Genomic DNA, 16,496 nt, shown 5'->3' on the forward strand with positions numbered 1-16,496 from the left:
TTTCAGAGCTCGTGGCAAACGGAAGGGGCACAATTGGAGCAGGGGCAGCTCCAATCCTGCTCCATCGCTCACCTTTTGCGCCATGTAAAAATCTTGCTACAGATAAGGTCACGTGGGCTAGTTCCGGTTTCAGTGAGTAGGCAAGCTAGTCTTTTATCTGGCTAGCTCAACTCCTTGTATTTTTTGTGTAGCCTCAATAAAGCGGGCTGTCCCAAAAGTGTAAGGGCTGTTTTGAGTGCACCTGCTAGCTTGTAGCCACCCATGCGACATCAAAAGTGGTCAGAAGTGGGCAGTAGGCCTTTAGCCCTTGCTCCACGTTTGCACGTTCTTGTTACTTGCCTTGCACGATTGTAGGTTGGTTTGTTTGAATTTGAAAATCTGAAGTTTTGGGTCAACTTATAATCAAAATGAAGAGGTGTACTGCGACCAGTGACAAGACAAACGAGAAATCAGGGACTCTGCAACTTCACTTTTGCTTTTCGGCTCTAGCCATAGCGTATGGTTGTTCGGAAGGTTATTTCTTAATCATTTACTGGATGTACCATATTGTTGATATATGGCATGCACGGCTCTTGTGTCGATCGATGATGGAAGAGCTACTGTACCAATTGGCATTGGCCCTGCTAAAGGCGAACGGTGGTGACTTGTTTGGGGGTATTAGGAGAGTCATGACCGAGGAGGTTCTCCTTTTGTCTCTTCGATGCGTTTTCTTTTGTTTAAGGTATGGACGATTAGTCAATTTGAGGTTCAGAGCTAATAGCGGTTTGGTCAAATAATTTTGAACAGTATACCGTATTTACTCGATTCTACCGCGCCCTCGATTGTAACGCGCACCCGTTTTCCGCGACCAAAAAAAAAAAAAAAAGTAATACATCGATTGTAACGCGCACCCATTTTTAGTGAGAGAAAAGAACAAAAAAAGTCCGTAGGAGTCAAACTTTGCACATTCAGAAGAACAAGCATTTGGGTTTTAAAGAACTAAAGTTTCAAAAAAGTAAAACACAAAGTCAAAAACGGGCCTTGCCGCTAAAACTGCCACCACTACGGCGGCGATACGAGTCGCGTAATGGATCAGTCCTCGTCGCTGTCGGACAACTCCTTATCGCTGTCAACGCTCTTCGATTTCGGGAAACCGGCCCTGCTTTGGTCCACTGAAACCTTTTCGTGAACCTTTGCTGTAAAAAATCTGCTTCTGTTTGCGCCAGTCTCGCACGCACGTTTCGGGAACTCCGAACTATATCCGAACGACCGCGATGCGGCCCGATTTCCGTCCGTCTCTCTGCACATGTAATAACTATTCTTTTAAATGCGGCATCGTGGTACACTCGTCGAGTATTTGGAGTCGGCACTTCCATGCCGTCGATGCGAACGCAGAACGGGATGACAATCTCCTCAGCACACGTACGAACTGAAAAAATGGCAGAAATCGTAGGAGGCGGCCATTTTGAAATGTCGATGGCAATACGATAACCGAGTTTCTTTTTTTTTTTCGGTACTCGATTCTAACGCGCATGCGATTTTTGGACTCGTTTTTCCGGAAAAAAGGTGCGCGTTAGATTCGAGTAAATACGGTATATCAGATATTATAAAGCAAAGTGAGCTTTTTTATCGTGACCCAACTTATTTGCACAATACTTCTAAGAATTGGAAGGAGGCTTGTGTGAAATACCACTGTTTTACAGTAGGGTGCGAGATATAATGTGCAGAATATGTTATGTTTTAAAGTTTACTACACTGAGTGCATATAACAAGCTTTTAAACTTTACAATAAAGAAGTAATCGAGATGAAGGTAATATGTAGATTTAACTTTGAAGTGTGGCTTTACAGCAGTGCGGATTTCCTCTGTATAGGAGGTTTCACAGTGCAGCAGTCCTGCACTGCAGTGATACCATCTGTACAGCGGGTTACATGCAGTCAAATATAGGTCTCTTCGTTCATTTTGAATACTGTAATAGTCGTTAGAATATTTCAAGTGCTCAAATATTCGCCCATGCGTAGTGCTTTGCAACGTGCGTTAATGTTGTGCTTGACCTCTGTGTCATGTTTGCTCCAGGCCCAAAAACTTTTGGAGCTTGTTCGCAGCAGTGTTCAAGAGGGCTGCCATTGCACATGCCAAAAAAACTGTGTGGTTGGACACGAGCTAGGAGTTTCTGTACAGCCACAGCGTGATGTCACATGTGGCCCCAAGTGGTGAGGTCCCCACAGGCCGTAGTTGGCATGCCTTCAGGAGCTTGCAGTATACGCCGCCAAACCTACGCGATTGATCTCTACTGATGACATGTGAAACAGTAACACAAGAGGCCCATGTCTTCACCTTTGAAGCGGGAATACTGAGGGTGCACTTCAAAGCCAGCTGGTCCTGGACATTGAAATTCATAAAGAAAGATAGCTTGACAATGACTATAGTTAGGAAGAGTTGTCAGATGAGCGACTGTGTGAATGAACTTGTGTTTTGGAATGCTCTCATGTCCATGCTTTTTTTTTTCTTCTGATGTGTGACTGGAAAGTATTCACACTGCCCTTGCAACAGCTGATGTCGGCTTTGCAAAAGGGGCATGCAGTGATGTTCGTTGACTGATATTATATCAACCATTGGGGTATGAGACTGTAAAATGCAATACTTTATTTACTATTTTTGAATACACTATGCTTTCATGGCCCCTGACGTGCATCGATCCTGTGTGCCCATGTTACACCCTGCATGCTTAAGCCTGACACACCAGTTTTTTTTATGCGATAAAATGGTCTATTTTTAACAGTGTTGCCACGTTTGCCGTTTTCATACATGCTAAATGCAAAATAAAGTGTGCTGTTCCCCATCTCTTCTGAAATGGAATTTCCAGGCCTACTGCCTTTCACCTGCTCCCAGGAGTGCTGCTTCTAGGTGCGTTGTGTCAGTTAAAGTGGTTAAGGCTGTTATCGTGATGTTTTGCTGTTATAATTGTTTCTTCTTAAACAGTTGCATTAAAGGGGCCCTGCAACACCTTTTTAACTTATCCTCTAAGGCTCTACTAGCTGTCCAAGTTTATTGCCTCTCGAATTTTTCACATCCGTCAAGTATGTGCAGTGACCCTAGTGCCTTTTCTTTCGTCCCAAAAGAAGGGAAATCACGATGCATTGTTTGGACGTAATGCTTGCATGATGTCGCAAAATCTTTACTGCCAGTCATGAGAACAAGGGTGCCTAAATCAAGATTGTCACCTCGCTTTAATTGATATCAAATAGAATCTCTCTTGCTCTTGCAACAGGCACACAACGGCTTTTGGCTTTTTGTGTTCATTTTACTGAGTGCAGAGCAGCATCGTACCACTGTGGGCAATTCCAGAGGTTTTGATGGCGAGCTGTGGCCAAGGATTGTGCACAACAGTTTGACTTGCACTGATTAATGATTATCTCTGTGCATTGGCCCTGAGTTTGTTGGATTGGCCCTGTGTGCTGTACTGGCTCTGTGAGGGTTTCAAGCCGTATATGTAGTCACTGGATCTTGGGTTAAAAAAAATCGTTTTTTTTTTTAACTTTTGAAGTTAGCTTTATTTCGTGCTGCCCTGCTACCTGGACAATTCTTGTGACACCTTCCGTATAAAGAAATAATTCAGAAGTGACTATAGTCTGTATGCCAAATTTCAGTGTAATGAAGTTTCCATACAAGAAATCATAAAGGAAACCTTTGTTACAATGATGTTGCTGTATTCGAAATATCGCTTTTATTAAAGTGTCAGGCAGTCCCAATCCGAGCACGTGCATTTTATGCTCGACTGCTCAAAGCCTATGGGCAGTGGGCTGCCTTTATGAAGAGTGTACCAGCAAAAGTACGGAATTTTGAGGTGCCCAAACAGCGCCCAGTATCATCTGTGCCATGCCAACGATTTAGAGGGTAGCACGCACGTGACAGTTAGGGCCTTTCATCTTAAATGGGCCCCAGAGAAGCAGAGAACGGCCATTGTGACATTGCCAGACGGATCGTAGACTCTGAAATTGCAAGATGGCGCGCTCCCCCCATGCTGGAGCTCATTAAGAGCGCTGTGCTGGGCTCTGACAGCCGTGTTCCACCAGAGGTTGTCTGCTGTTGCTGTGATGCCGCAGTCTCTGTTCAAGTACACAAGTGTGCACTATCGATACTTTAGGCCCGTTTAATTTTGGCACTTTGCCTTGACGTTGTTTTGGCATATGGTGGCAAAGTCAGATGCCCCTCTGCGCTGTGGGTCATAAAAGCCACAAGTTTCGTAATGATTGCTTTGCCACTCTGTGTGTGAAGGTGTGCTGCAATGCGTGCCGCAGGTATCGCTGTGTGAATCGGAGATGCGCGCCGTCCGTGCCGAAGCTTCCCAGCTGCAGGAGCAGCTGCGGGAGGTGCGGGAGCAGCTTGCCCTCGAGCAGGCTTCTCACCGGGCACAGGCGGGCCAGGCGGCACTGCAGCGCACCCAGGACCAGGCCGACTGGCAGCGTCGTCTGCTGCACGAGGGCCAGGGGCTGCACCAGACACGGCTGGCCCTGAGCGCAGCCCAGGGAAAGGCCAGTGCTCTCGAAGCACACCTGGAGGCTGTGGCAGGTGTGGCTTTTCACTGCGCTGCCTCACTCCTTGGAACACCTGCAGGCTCATTTGCAGGGGCTGCACTTGCCAAACACACCTTCAGTGTTTCAGGAAAAGGTGGCTGCAAGCAAAACAGGAAAAAAGAGAGCACTCGCATCAGTGCCGCGTCAATGACTCTGACTACAAAATAAAGTGCCGTATCTCTCTGGCAGCACATATGTATTCACAGGAATGATATGAGGCACAAATGCCATGTATTCAGTGGGGTGTGCACATGCTTAGCTACATACAGTCAAACCTCGATATATCGAACACTGACATATCGAATTATTGCCTATATCGAACGGTTCCTATATCACGTGGGAAATCGCATGCATTTTTAATTTTTTATTTCGAACGAAGTTTGACGTATAATGGATATATCGAACTCGGCCACCCCAAACCGCCCGCGCTCCGTTGACAGGCGGCGAGCTTTCCCGCCGCGCTCCGTTGACAGGCGGCAAGCTTTCCCGCAACTCTCGAAAATAGCGGTAGCGCGGTGGGCGTTTACGACTGCTGCACACATCGATGGCGCCGAGTGCGCCACTTGAACGTAGCGGCATACGCACGCCGCAGCCTTGCAGCAATGACGCACTGCACTTGTTGCACCAGCTCCTCCTTGATAGTATCGCCAGGCATCCGTCGCATCGGTCGTTGTTGTGCTCGTGTGTTAGGCCTGCCGCGCGTTGTGGTGTGTGTAGCGATGGCTGCAGACGCGAAGAAACGGACGACCCTGACTTTTGCAGCAAAACTGGAAGCAATCCAGCGCGTTGAGAATGGTGAGAAGAAGTCGAGCGTCGCGGACGGGTTAGGCATACCAAGGAGCACATTGAGTACTCTGCTCAAAAACAAAGCCGACATAAAGGCCAAGGCCGAGAAGAGTCAGCACTCGGGCGCGCGGCGTGTACGCAAAGCTGCTTTTGAAGATGTTGAGAAGTCTCTCCACAAGTGGTTCATGGACGCAAGGGCCCGAAATATTCCTGTATCGGGGCCGATGTTGCAACAGAAGGCAAAGAACTTTGCATTCATTCTCGGCGTCGAGAATTTCAGTGCGAGTAGCGGTTGGCTACAACGTTTTAAGACTCGTTTCAACATTGTCGGGAAGACTGTGTCGGGAGAGAGTGAGGACGCCAATGATGAAGAAATTCAGAAGTGGCTTGATCATGAGTGGCCCAAAGTTCTCGCCAAGTATGAGCCTAGCCAAATCTTTAATGCTGACGAGACGGGCCTGTTCTGGCAAATGCTTCCGCGGCAAACGCTGGACACTCGCGGGGACAAGTGCCACGGGGGCAAGCAAGGCAAGGCCCATGTGACGGTCCTATTGGCTGCCAATATGGATGGGAGCACGAAGCTGCGGCCACTTGTAATTGGCAAATTTAAAACCCCGAGGTGCATGCGGAACTGCCCCAATATTCCGGTGACTTATGCCTGGAATAGGAAGTCGTGGATGACGAGGGATATTTTCCTCAAGTGGCTGAAGGCGTGGGATTCGGACCTGGTGCGTCAGGGACGGAAGGTATGCCTTATCGTCGATAACTGCACGGCACACCACACCGATGCCCAGCTGAGCAACATCGAAGTGGTATTTCTGCCGCCCAACACCACTTCGAAGCTCCAACCGTTGGACCAGGGCATTATCCGCACATTTAAGTCTATCTACAAGCGTCGGCTGATCGACATTTTGCTTGTAAGACTCCGGATGGGCCAAGATCTGAAGATCGATCTTTTGGGCGCCATCCAAATGCTCAAGGCGTCGTGGGAAAACGTCAAGCAGTCGATGATAGCCAACTGCTTTCGGCATGCGGGCTTCGGTGGACGCACTGACGAAGCATCAGTGGAAGAATCCGAGGAAGCTGAGTTGGCATGCACAGATGAAGAAAGCGAGCTCGCCGAAACGTGGAGCAAGCTGGAGAGCTTTGTTGGTGCCGAGCCGCAAAGCATGTGCATCGAAGACTTCGTTGGAGGTGACGACAGCACTGGTACAACGGCGGAGCTAACGGATGTAGAGATCGTCGCCGAAGCTACCGCTGAGCAGCCGAATGAAGACGCTGCCGAGGTGGATCCCGCAAGCGCTGATGGTGCCCCGCTCCCGACATCAGCTGAGGTCGTAGCCGCTTTGGCCCTTGCGCGCCGCCACTGCAGCGCGATTGAAGGCACCGGCCTTTCACTTGTGGATCGCCTGGACTATGTTGAGGACGCAGTCGTCAAACACGCCATTGCCAACAAAAAGCAGGCTACTCTTTTTCAGTATTTTAAGCCAACACAATAAATACTTTGTTTGAATCTTCAAGTGAGTATTTACTGCACCACGATTGGTTCGTTGGTTGTTTTCCACAAGTTCTTGACGCATTTTTTACGTGATTTTTTATATCAAATTCTGAATATATCGAACTATTTCGCGATCGCCGTGCCGTTCGATATATCGAGGTTCGACTGTATGTAGCTGTTGGTTATTGTACAGTGATGGTATACTGAAGCAAGGTCTGAGTACGGGCTAGTTGGTATTCCATTTCAAATTGTGATTACAGCGCAAGGTAAGACACGAGACAGAGAGCAACGAAGACGAGCGCTGACCTCCAACTAAAATTTTATTGTGAAGAACAAGCAATTTGTGAAGAACGACATGCGATAAAAGCGGCATACGATAAATGACACCCCCTCCGAAACACGAAGTCAACATGAGCAAGCACTCTAAAAGAACAAAGCAGGAACAGCGCTGTCAAGAAAAACAAGAGCGCATGTGTGGGTACAAGAAAGCAAGTTCCTTATCGGTTAAAGCTAACGAAGGCTTACTAACAGAGCCACCTTCAGCGATTGCTGCAACTTCTATGAAGAGTCTTGTATTCTCATTAGGATGCCTTGCTAGTATAGCAGTCTTTTCAAAGAACGGAATACAGCCACACTGCGCGCAATGCACACCAAGAAAGCCCTCTCTCCCTCTCCTCACTTTGTTGCTGTGTTCCTGCAGTCGGAAACGCTACAGTTGTAGCGTTTCCGACTGCAGGAACTGCAGGAAAAAGTTGTTGTCTGTACTTTCTCATCTTAGTGTTTATTTTGCAAGCAACGTTACCTACGTCCTTGCCGTCTTTCAGAGTCACGTCAGAGAGCAGAGGCCGCGCTGTCTTCTCTGCTCAGTGCTTTGCGCTGTGCTCTGGGCGTGACAGCGCCCCATGAGGTCGAGGCTGGCGGCACAGAAGACGAGCAGCTGGTTGTAGGTGCAGTCCAGGGCCTCGTGGGCAAAGTGGTCTCTCTGGCTGGTGACAAGGTGTGTGTGCCCTGCTCAACAGCCTCAGGGGTTGCATGTTGCAAGTACTTTGATTTCCTGAGAATATGTGTCTTACACCACAACACAGTGTTCTCGTAAACATTGCTGGAAAATGTTGACGTCTGTTGTGCAGGGTCATCAGTAAGCCCTTTCTACCACATGCCTGGCTTCCTTCCTGCTCTGAAATGATGAGCTTCGGCTTCAGTCGTTAGGTTACTTCTATTCTTCCTTGGCTGTTCAGAGAGTTGAAGTGATGTCGGACCCCTGTAGGACCTCCTCAAAAGCTTCACGGCTTTGTTGAGTTGCAGCGTAGATCTATACTGTGCACAAAGCAATTTTTGTTGTGGGGCATGCCAACCAAATCTCACTCTTAAAGGACTCGGCCATGCTTTACGTTATGCCTTCAATAAAGGGAGAAATTTTCTTGTCAATGTCTCATATTAAGAAAGCATAATAAGAGCCCAGGCAATAGTCTAACTTGCGGATTGAGCTGCTTGCAACTCGTGTAGTGCTAATGCTTGCTTCTTACCCCAGGAAGCTCATCGCTGGTATGAGCCTCTTCGTTTGTGCATGAATGGGCAAAGTGAAGCCTGGACAGTTGCGACCAAAATAACTTTGATAAGGTTTTGTAGACAGAGATCAAATGATGAATCGTAATATTGCATCCTTTAAATCTAAAGAAAATTATTCTTAAAGGATGTGTGGGCTGTGACCAAGCTGGCAATTGGACAAAGAAGACTAGTGGTTCGGGGCACATTCAGTGTGCAAGGATTCGCTGCTGTGGATGGGTCGGTCTGAGATGTTTGTGTTGTCGCTGCCTCCAAGTCTTTCAGAGGGCTCTAGCTGATCACAGGCTCCGAGGCCACAGCCTTGAGCCCGCAAGGAAAATGTTATTTTTTTGTTCACATCTGGGGCTCTGAAGGGAACCACACAGTATGCCTTGTTCTATAGTGATGCGCTGTAGAGTTGAATTATAAAACTGGTTTATTAACTCTAATGCTAGATGACTGGGCGACGCCCTATATGCGTCGTACCGCGATGCGTGTCGAGCGTCCAAATAGATCACGCGCCTCCCGGATACCTGAAGCCCGTGCCACCCGAGACCTGAGCCGCGTCGCTCTCTCCACATACCGTACCGTCCTGCGCATAGCAACCGTAGGGCATGCATCTTCGAGGCCGTTCGCTGTTTCGGTTGAGCGTCAGAGATGGCGCTTGATGACTCCCGACACTAGCCCGACACTACATCTCCCCCCTTCAGTTACGGAACCGTGCAGGAGGGCGCACAGTTCTCCCATGCACGGTGACGTAGGGTGATGGCGCGGCCAGTGTTGACTGCGTCGTTCCCGGTTGCTTCATGCCTGGTGCCCGATCCGACAGACGAGATGGCATGTGCAGTGATGCCGGATGATTTTCTAGCGCCATACCTGCGCTGTCTTTTACGAGGTGTCTCCTGTTGCGGCGGACAGTGCCCGTTTTGCATTGGATCCAGTATGAGCGTGGCGAGTCAGCCTGTCTCAGGACGGCACCTCTGCGTTTGAGGTCTTTTATCCACACTTGCTGCCATGGATTCAGGACTGGTAAATGACGGACACCGCGGCGACGATTGTAGTTCCTTTCCTGGCGCTGCTTGATTCCTTGCTCTGTCTTTTGAAGTCGTTGACTGTCTGCGAGCGTCGGCTTCAGCATGTGTGGAGAAATCGGAACTGTGGTGCGAACACGCCGGCCGAAAAGTAGCTCTGCTGGGCTATAGCCGTTCTCTAGCGGTGTTGCACGGTACGCCAGAAGAGCCTTGTAGGGGTCAGCTGCCTTGGCTATCTTCTGTTTGGCGATTTTCACTGCCGCCTCGGCGAATCCGTTGCTCTGTGGGTACTTCGGGCTTGATGTCACGTGTTTAAATCCCCACTCTCTCACGAATTTCGAAAACTCGGATGTATTGCAGGGATGAAACTGTGGCCCGTTGTCAGTTACAACAGTATCTGGAATGCCGTGGCACGCGAAGATTGATTTCATCTTCTGTATGCTTGTTGCAGGCCGCTCATCTTCGAGGAGTGCAATCTCGAAGTAGCGCGAGTAGCAGTCAGCCACTAAGAGATATGCGGAACCTTTCGCGTTGAAGAGATCGACACCGAGCCGTTGCCAGGGTCGGTCCGGGAGTGCCGTCAGCATTAACGGTTCGCTCCTTTGTTGTCGATGCTCTATGCAGTTGGGACACTTTTCTATCAAGTCTTTGATGTCCCTTGTGATACCAGGCCACCAGCACGTTTGTCGGGCATGTCGCGAGCACTTGACTTCTCCCTCATGCCCCTCGTGCAAGGCGTTCAGTGTTGCCTTCCGTAAGCATTGAGGAATGATAAGCCGATTGCCCATTAGTAGGACGCCGTCGTGTACTGTGGGTTCATGCTTGAATTGCCAGTACTCACGGCAGTCTTTCGGAGTTTTGCTCTTGTGCGCTGGCCACCCGTTTCTCGTGAAGGCTTCTATAGCTTTACATGTCGGATCACGCTTCTGCGCTATGGCAACTTTCTCTAGGCTTGCCACCTCCGACGACAAAAGGCCCACTACGACACTTGCGTAGGTTGATACTTCGCCTGAGATGTCTCCGGAGTCCTGCGTTGCGAGTGGCTAACGAGAGAGAGCATCGGCTGTGATGAGCTGCTTGCCTGGTATAAACGTGGTCTCATAGTCATACCGCATCATGCGCAGATGAAGACGCTGAAGTCTGGGTGTTAGGCTGTCGATGGGTTTAGTGGAAAGGATGGGCACCAAAGGCTTGTGATCCGTTTCTATCTTGAAATGAAGCCCGATGAGGTAGTCCCTGAATTTCTCACATGCCCACGCTTTTCCGAGAGCTTCTTTCTCAATTTGAGAGTAGCCTGCTTCAGCTGAGGTCAACGTTTTTGAAGCGTACGCTACAGGCAGCCGATTGCCATGGGGGTCTTCTTGGAACAGAACTGCTCCCAGACCGTAGCTTGAGGCGTCTGATGAAACGATGAGTCGTTGCCTCGGGTCATAGAGAGCTAGGACGGGTCGTGAAGTCAAGGCTTCTTTAATTTCTTGAAAAGCCTGCTGCTGTGCGGCGTCCCAGACAAAATGGTTGCACTTGCGCAAAAGCTCTGTCAGCAGATGCGCGATGTCACCGAAATTCGGAATGAACCGAGATACAAAGTTGGTCATCCCGAGGAAGCGCTTGATCTCTGTCACGTTGGTTGGCGGCTTCATTTTAACGATGGCTTCAATCATACCCTCATCTGGGCGCACGCCGTTTTGATCAATGATGTGACCCAGAAACTTCACGCTATTTTGGTAGAAGGAGCACTTCTCTTTGTTCAGCGACACACCTGCCTTGAGTAACCGCTCGAGGACCAGGGCAAGGCGCTCGTCGTGGGACTGCTTGGTCTCTCCCCACACTAGCACGTCGTCTATGTGGCACACGACTCCTTTCAAGCCCTCGAGTTCGTGACTCATCATCCTTTGGTAATGCTCCGGAGCCGATGAGATTCCAAAGGGCATCCTGTTAAACTTATATCTCCCAAAACGAGGGATGAAGGTAGTTAGCTCAGATGACTTTGGATCCACCTTGATTTGGTAAAATCCGGAGTACGCGTGTAGTTTTGAGAAATACTTCGCTCCTCCGAGAAGTCCTAACGTGTGTTCTACGCTTGGAATGGGGTGATGCTCTCTGAGTACCCCTTTGTTGAGCATGGTGTAGTCCACGCAGAGCCTGACGCCACCATCCTTCTTGGGTATGACGACTATTGGCGCGCACCAAGGAGACGGATCTTGGAATTTTGTTATCACTTCCTTATTTTCCATCTTCTTTAGCTCAGCCTCAACAGCGTCGTGCAGCGGGATAGGAATGCGCCTCGGAGAGGTTATGGCGAAAGGTACTGCATTTGGCTTTAGTCTGATGGTGAAAGAATGCTCGATTTCACCAGAAGAGTTGCGAATATCTTTCGAGTAGAGCATCGCAGTTGTGCTTAACTGACAGATCGCTCACCCGCCTTAATATGTCGAGCTTCTCTATGAGGCCTAAGCCCAGTAGTGGCTCGCCGAGGTTGCGTGCAATGTAGAATCTCTCCGAGGTGGTTGCTCCCTTATAAACCACAGTTGCTTCGATCATGCCCAGCACGTCTAACTGTTCGTTAGAGGGACCGATGAGGAATTTATCAGACTCACGCAGCGGCGCTGATGAGCTGAGGTTGAGATTTGTAGCCTCCGGTAGGGCTGATACGTCCGCACCAGTGTCCAATCCAAACTGCACCTCCTGTGCGTTGACGTACAACTGCGTTCTCCACGGGGTCGTTCCACCGTTTCTGATTGCTCCCAGGAAGCTCGGACTTTCCGGAGACTTGCCTGACTGGAGATGAAGCACTCGCAATGAACGGCATACCGTGGCAAAATGTCCCTTTTTGCGGCACTTCTTACAGTACACTTTTGACGCGGGACATTCTTTTCTGGAGTGAGTTTCTTGTTTACCACACCAGTCGCACGAACGCCGAGTCTGGGATTGCCCAACTGGTTTGCGCTTGCTGTCGACGCGTCGTGGTTGGCTAGCTGTATGTAGACGATCGATGGCAGCTGTTCCTTCTGGGGAGCCGGCCGCATGAATATGCGGTTGCTGCTTGTGGACTTCTTCGAACTGCTTTGCGCAAAGTACTGCTTTCTCCAGTGTGAGGTCTTGTTCAAGCTGAAGTTTCGTCGACAACTTCTGGTCACGCACGCCGACAACAATCCTGTCACGGATTAATTCGTCCTTTAAGTCGCTGTAGTCGCACCGCTCGGCTAAAGTGTGCAGAGCTGTGATGAAGTCTGTCATTGGTTCACCTTCGTCTTGTATGCGGCGATTGAAGAGCGCTCTTTCATAGATGATGTTTTTCTTGACGACGAAGTGACTGTCGAAGGCTTCGATGACTTTGGCATACTTCTTCGCGTTTGCGGCTGTCAGACAAAGTGCCGTGAGGACGTCTTCAGCTTTGTCACCCATGATGTAGATCAATGAGTTGATTTGATCAGTGTCTGGTTGGTGATGAAGACCACTGGCGGTTCGGAAACGCTCCCACCTTCGCTTCCAGGCACTCCATTGCTCGGCGATGAAGCTGAAAGCTTGAGGGGGTTGGAGTTGGATGCGCTGATCTCTTTGAGTTCCTGATTCAGTCATGGCTGGAGGTTTTTATGAGCACTCACTTGGCGACGTGAGGTATCGTAGCTCAAACTTCTGACACCATGTTCTATAGTGATGCGCTGTAGAGTTGAATTATAAAACTGGTTTATTAACTCTAATGCTAGATGACTGGGCGACGCCCTATATGCGTCGTACCGCGATGCGTGTCAAGCGTCCAAATAGATCACGCACCTCCCGGACACCTGAAGCCCGTGCCACCCGAGACCTGAGCCGCGTCGCTCTCTCCACATACCGTACCGTTCGGCGCATAGCAACCACAGGGCATGCATCTTCGAGGCCGTTCGCTGTTTCGGTTGAGCGTCAGAGATGGCGCTTGATGACTCCCGACACTAGCCCGACACTACATGCCTGAATAACTATTTTCTGTGATGTTTGAAGATTATTGTCCTTTGACTATGCATGACACTGTCACGATTGTCAAGGGGCTAGAGCTAACTCTGACTGGGCGCCACTGAAGACAGATGACAGTAAAACCTCATTGATGCGTTCCAGGTTTTTACGACATGCCGGTGCCAACGTTCGCGGTATGGTTATCAAGAGAAACTGTGTGATGTGTCAGTGAATTCGGGTTGTACATTTTACTGGATGGCACATTTATTTCCCATGTTTTCATTCCAAAAACATATGAACGAGGTTCTTCTGTATACGCATGTCTTGTAGCTCATTCAGTGCAGGCCTGCAAGGTGCGTAAAAGACATCAGGGTTCATTAAGAAGTTGAAATACCTCCAGCCACAAATTCTTGGAGGAAACCCGACGTTTCGAGACCGGCTTGGTCTCTTCTTCAGGGGTGACTGTGCTGGTCAGGGAGGCTTCGTCGCAGCTTGTTTTTGGCTCCGCTGCGACCAAGCCTCCCTGACCAGCACAGTCACCCCTGAAGAAGAGACCAAGCCGGTCTCGAAACGTCGGGTTTCCTCCAAGAATTTGTGGCTGGAGGTATTTCAACTTCTTAATTCTTCCACCCAGCCAGACAGACTTCTGTCGAAATGTTTACATTTAAATCAGGGTTCATTCATGATGACTCTCACTGCTGCCTTTCAGCCTTTGAAATGACTATGTGCATGCATGCCATGAATCGTTGGCTAGACATAGGCATAAGAGGCTTGCCAACTGCTAATCATCTTGCCAGTTATGTGAACCCTAGTTCCTTGATTCAACAAGCACCTGTTTTTGTCTTTATTTATATGCCATATATTTGCCAAACAAAGAGCTTAGCCTAGGTGTATGTGCCGGTGCTGCACATAAGTACAGAACCGAGGTCTTGTAGCTGAAAGGCGCATTGATGGCAAGGCGGACACACAGTTGACCAATCAACCAAGGGCAGCTGTGTTTTATTTACGAGATCATGGCTCAGAAGCATGTCAAAGCAGACCTGAAAGAAGCAGACAGTGGGGGTGCCACCGAACTGGCAACTCATAATGGGCATTTAAATAGGCTTGCATTACAAATAGGCTTGTGCGAATAGTAAATTTTAGGTCCGAAGCGAATTCGAAGCGAATGGTAATTTGGTCGAAGCGAATTCGAATAGTTTATATCACATATTTAAAGAAAAATGAGCATATTTGTCATGACCCAACTAACCAGCGCAATACAGTCAAACCCACTTATAACGATCCCACGTATAACGATCTATCGGTTATAACGACCATATTTGGGTGCACTTACGATTTTCCAATGCTAACCATTGAAGCTGCGTCCACATATAGCGAACATTTTTCAAAGCCTCCTACTTTTACAACGAACACTTCAGGTACGGTCGCGGCAAAAATATGGCGCATATGAAGCGAAAAAAAAGTTAAAACAGGCCTTGTAAAGCGTGGAGGGGCACGCTCGCGTGTGCCCCGCTCCAGTTTACTTGCGACTAAGATATCCCTGATCGGCGAGCACCGCACGCAGATTACGGACACTGCGAACGGGGTCGCTCACTTTCCAGCCTTTTTCTTCAGTGGCAGAATGGCAGTGAGGAAAAAAAAAAAAAAAAAGGAGGCAGCATGAAGCCTTGCGGTCAGCTTTTGCACGGTAACCTTTCCTGACGCCGTTCTCTGCAGCTACGACTGCCTATGATGAACCAAACAGTGCCTTGGAACGCAAGAAGGCATAAATGCAAGAAATGATAACCGCGATAACTTTCCATCGCATAAAGGTTCACTGTGTCCCTAAACTCGTCCACGGCACATTGTGCCGCAAAAGGTCGTCCGTCTTTTCGGTAACGGCAGAGACCGGTCGATCGGTGATAACGACTTCCGCGCGATTGCGGTGATGCCTTCGCGGATGAGCATCAGAAAAGAGCGAAGGCGAGGTGGTGGCTGTTGATGAACGTGCAGTTATGACTTATAGCCGACAACCTTATATCACAGTCATCTGTAGATATCTGCTTAGCTGCGCGTGTGGCGTACGCTGTACACTATGCGGATTGACGGCGGTACGAGCGCGCCATGCTACCGTTTGCAAGTTTGCCGCCGCCGCGTCGTGCGAGACCGCTTTAAAGTGCGCGTCGCTTTCTAGAAATGAAAGTAGCTCGCTGTTGTTGCGCGGCGCGGGCACCGAAAAACGTCGATGCACTGACAGCGAGCGTGTACTGCATGTTTGACTAGGTGACAAGTCAAGTGCGCCGCGCATCGTCGTGCAGGGCCGCGAGAGCATCGCGGATACGTAGAGTGCACGTTGCTTGCAAAATGCTTGTTTTCGCCGCGTTGAACGAACAGGCTACTCGCCGCACCCGTGCACGGTCCGGAGTGAAGCAGGCACGAAGGACGTACAAACGCGCGCATACGGCATACAGCAAGCGGCCTGACAGTGACTCGCCGATCCAAGTAGGCGACGCGCTGCACGCAACTAGCCAGGGATGATCGGCTCCACGTGGCAGTACCGCGCTTCGGTGAAACGGTGTCAGTTCATTGCAAAGGCGGGTAATTCACTCGTGAGCACGTAGCAGGCGTCGCTTCACGACGCGAAAAGGCTTAGCTTGTCACCGGAGGGGTTGTTAGCACTTTAATAAAAGTGCAAAGAAAGAAAAAATCGGCTTGGCCGCTGAGTGCACGTTTTTAAAGGCGAGTCCATATACAACGAACTACTGATATAGCGACCACTTTTCGCGACACTTTCGAGTTCGTTATAAGCGGGTTCGACTGTATTTTTAAAGTTGAAACAAGGCATATGCATATGTCATTCTTTTTGGTTCAAAGGGAAGTGGAAGCAACTTTGAGTAATAGCAGGATTTGAATTTCGGTAGAATGCAAGTGATAACCTGTAAAATATGTTACATTTTAAAATTTACGATACTTAGAGCTATAAGCCGGTATAACAAGCTTCTGAACTTAAAAAATGATGAATCGATGTGAGTGTAATACCGTAAAACCTCATTAATTCGAACTCTGTTATTTTGAAATCCCACATAATTTGAAAGATTTCTTTGGCCCCGTATTTTCCAATGTAAATTTGAGTGGATAATGTGAAGCGGCAGTCAGTACCAGCCCGGTT

At 49.0% G+C, this 16,496-nt stretch overlaps 1 protein-coding gene across 1 annotated transcript in view; it reads left to right on the top strand.

The window, feature by feature from the left end:
- Nucleotides 1-16,496, top strand: part of LOC119385367 (rootletin) — a 223,059-nt gene that overhangs the window by 194,128 nt on the left and 12,435 nt on the right. Inside the window, exons 17-18 of the mRNA XM_049413967.1 lie at nucleotides 4,280-4,550; nucleotides 7,664-7,836. Coding sequence (XP_049269924.1) covers nucleotides 4,280-4,550; nucleotides 7,664-7,836 — 444 coding nt within the window. The remainder of the gene's footprint in view (nucleotides 1-4,279; nucleotides 4,551-7,663; nucleotides 7,837-16,496) is intronic.

This window comes from Rhipicephalus sanguineus, chromosome 3 (genome assembly GCF_013339695.2).
Source record: "Rhipicephalus sanguineus isolate Rsan-2018 chromosome 3, BIME_Rsan_1.4, whole genome shotgun sequence".
Classification (NCBI taxonomy): Eukaryota; Metazoa; Arthropoda; class Arachnida; order Ixodida; family Ixodidae; genus Rhipicephalus; species Rhipicephalus sanguineus.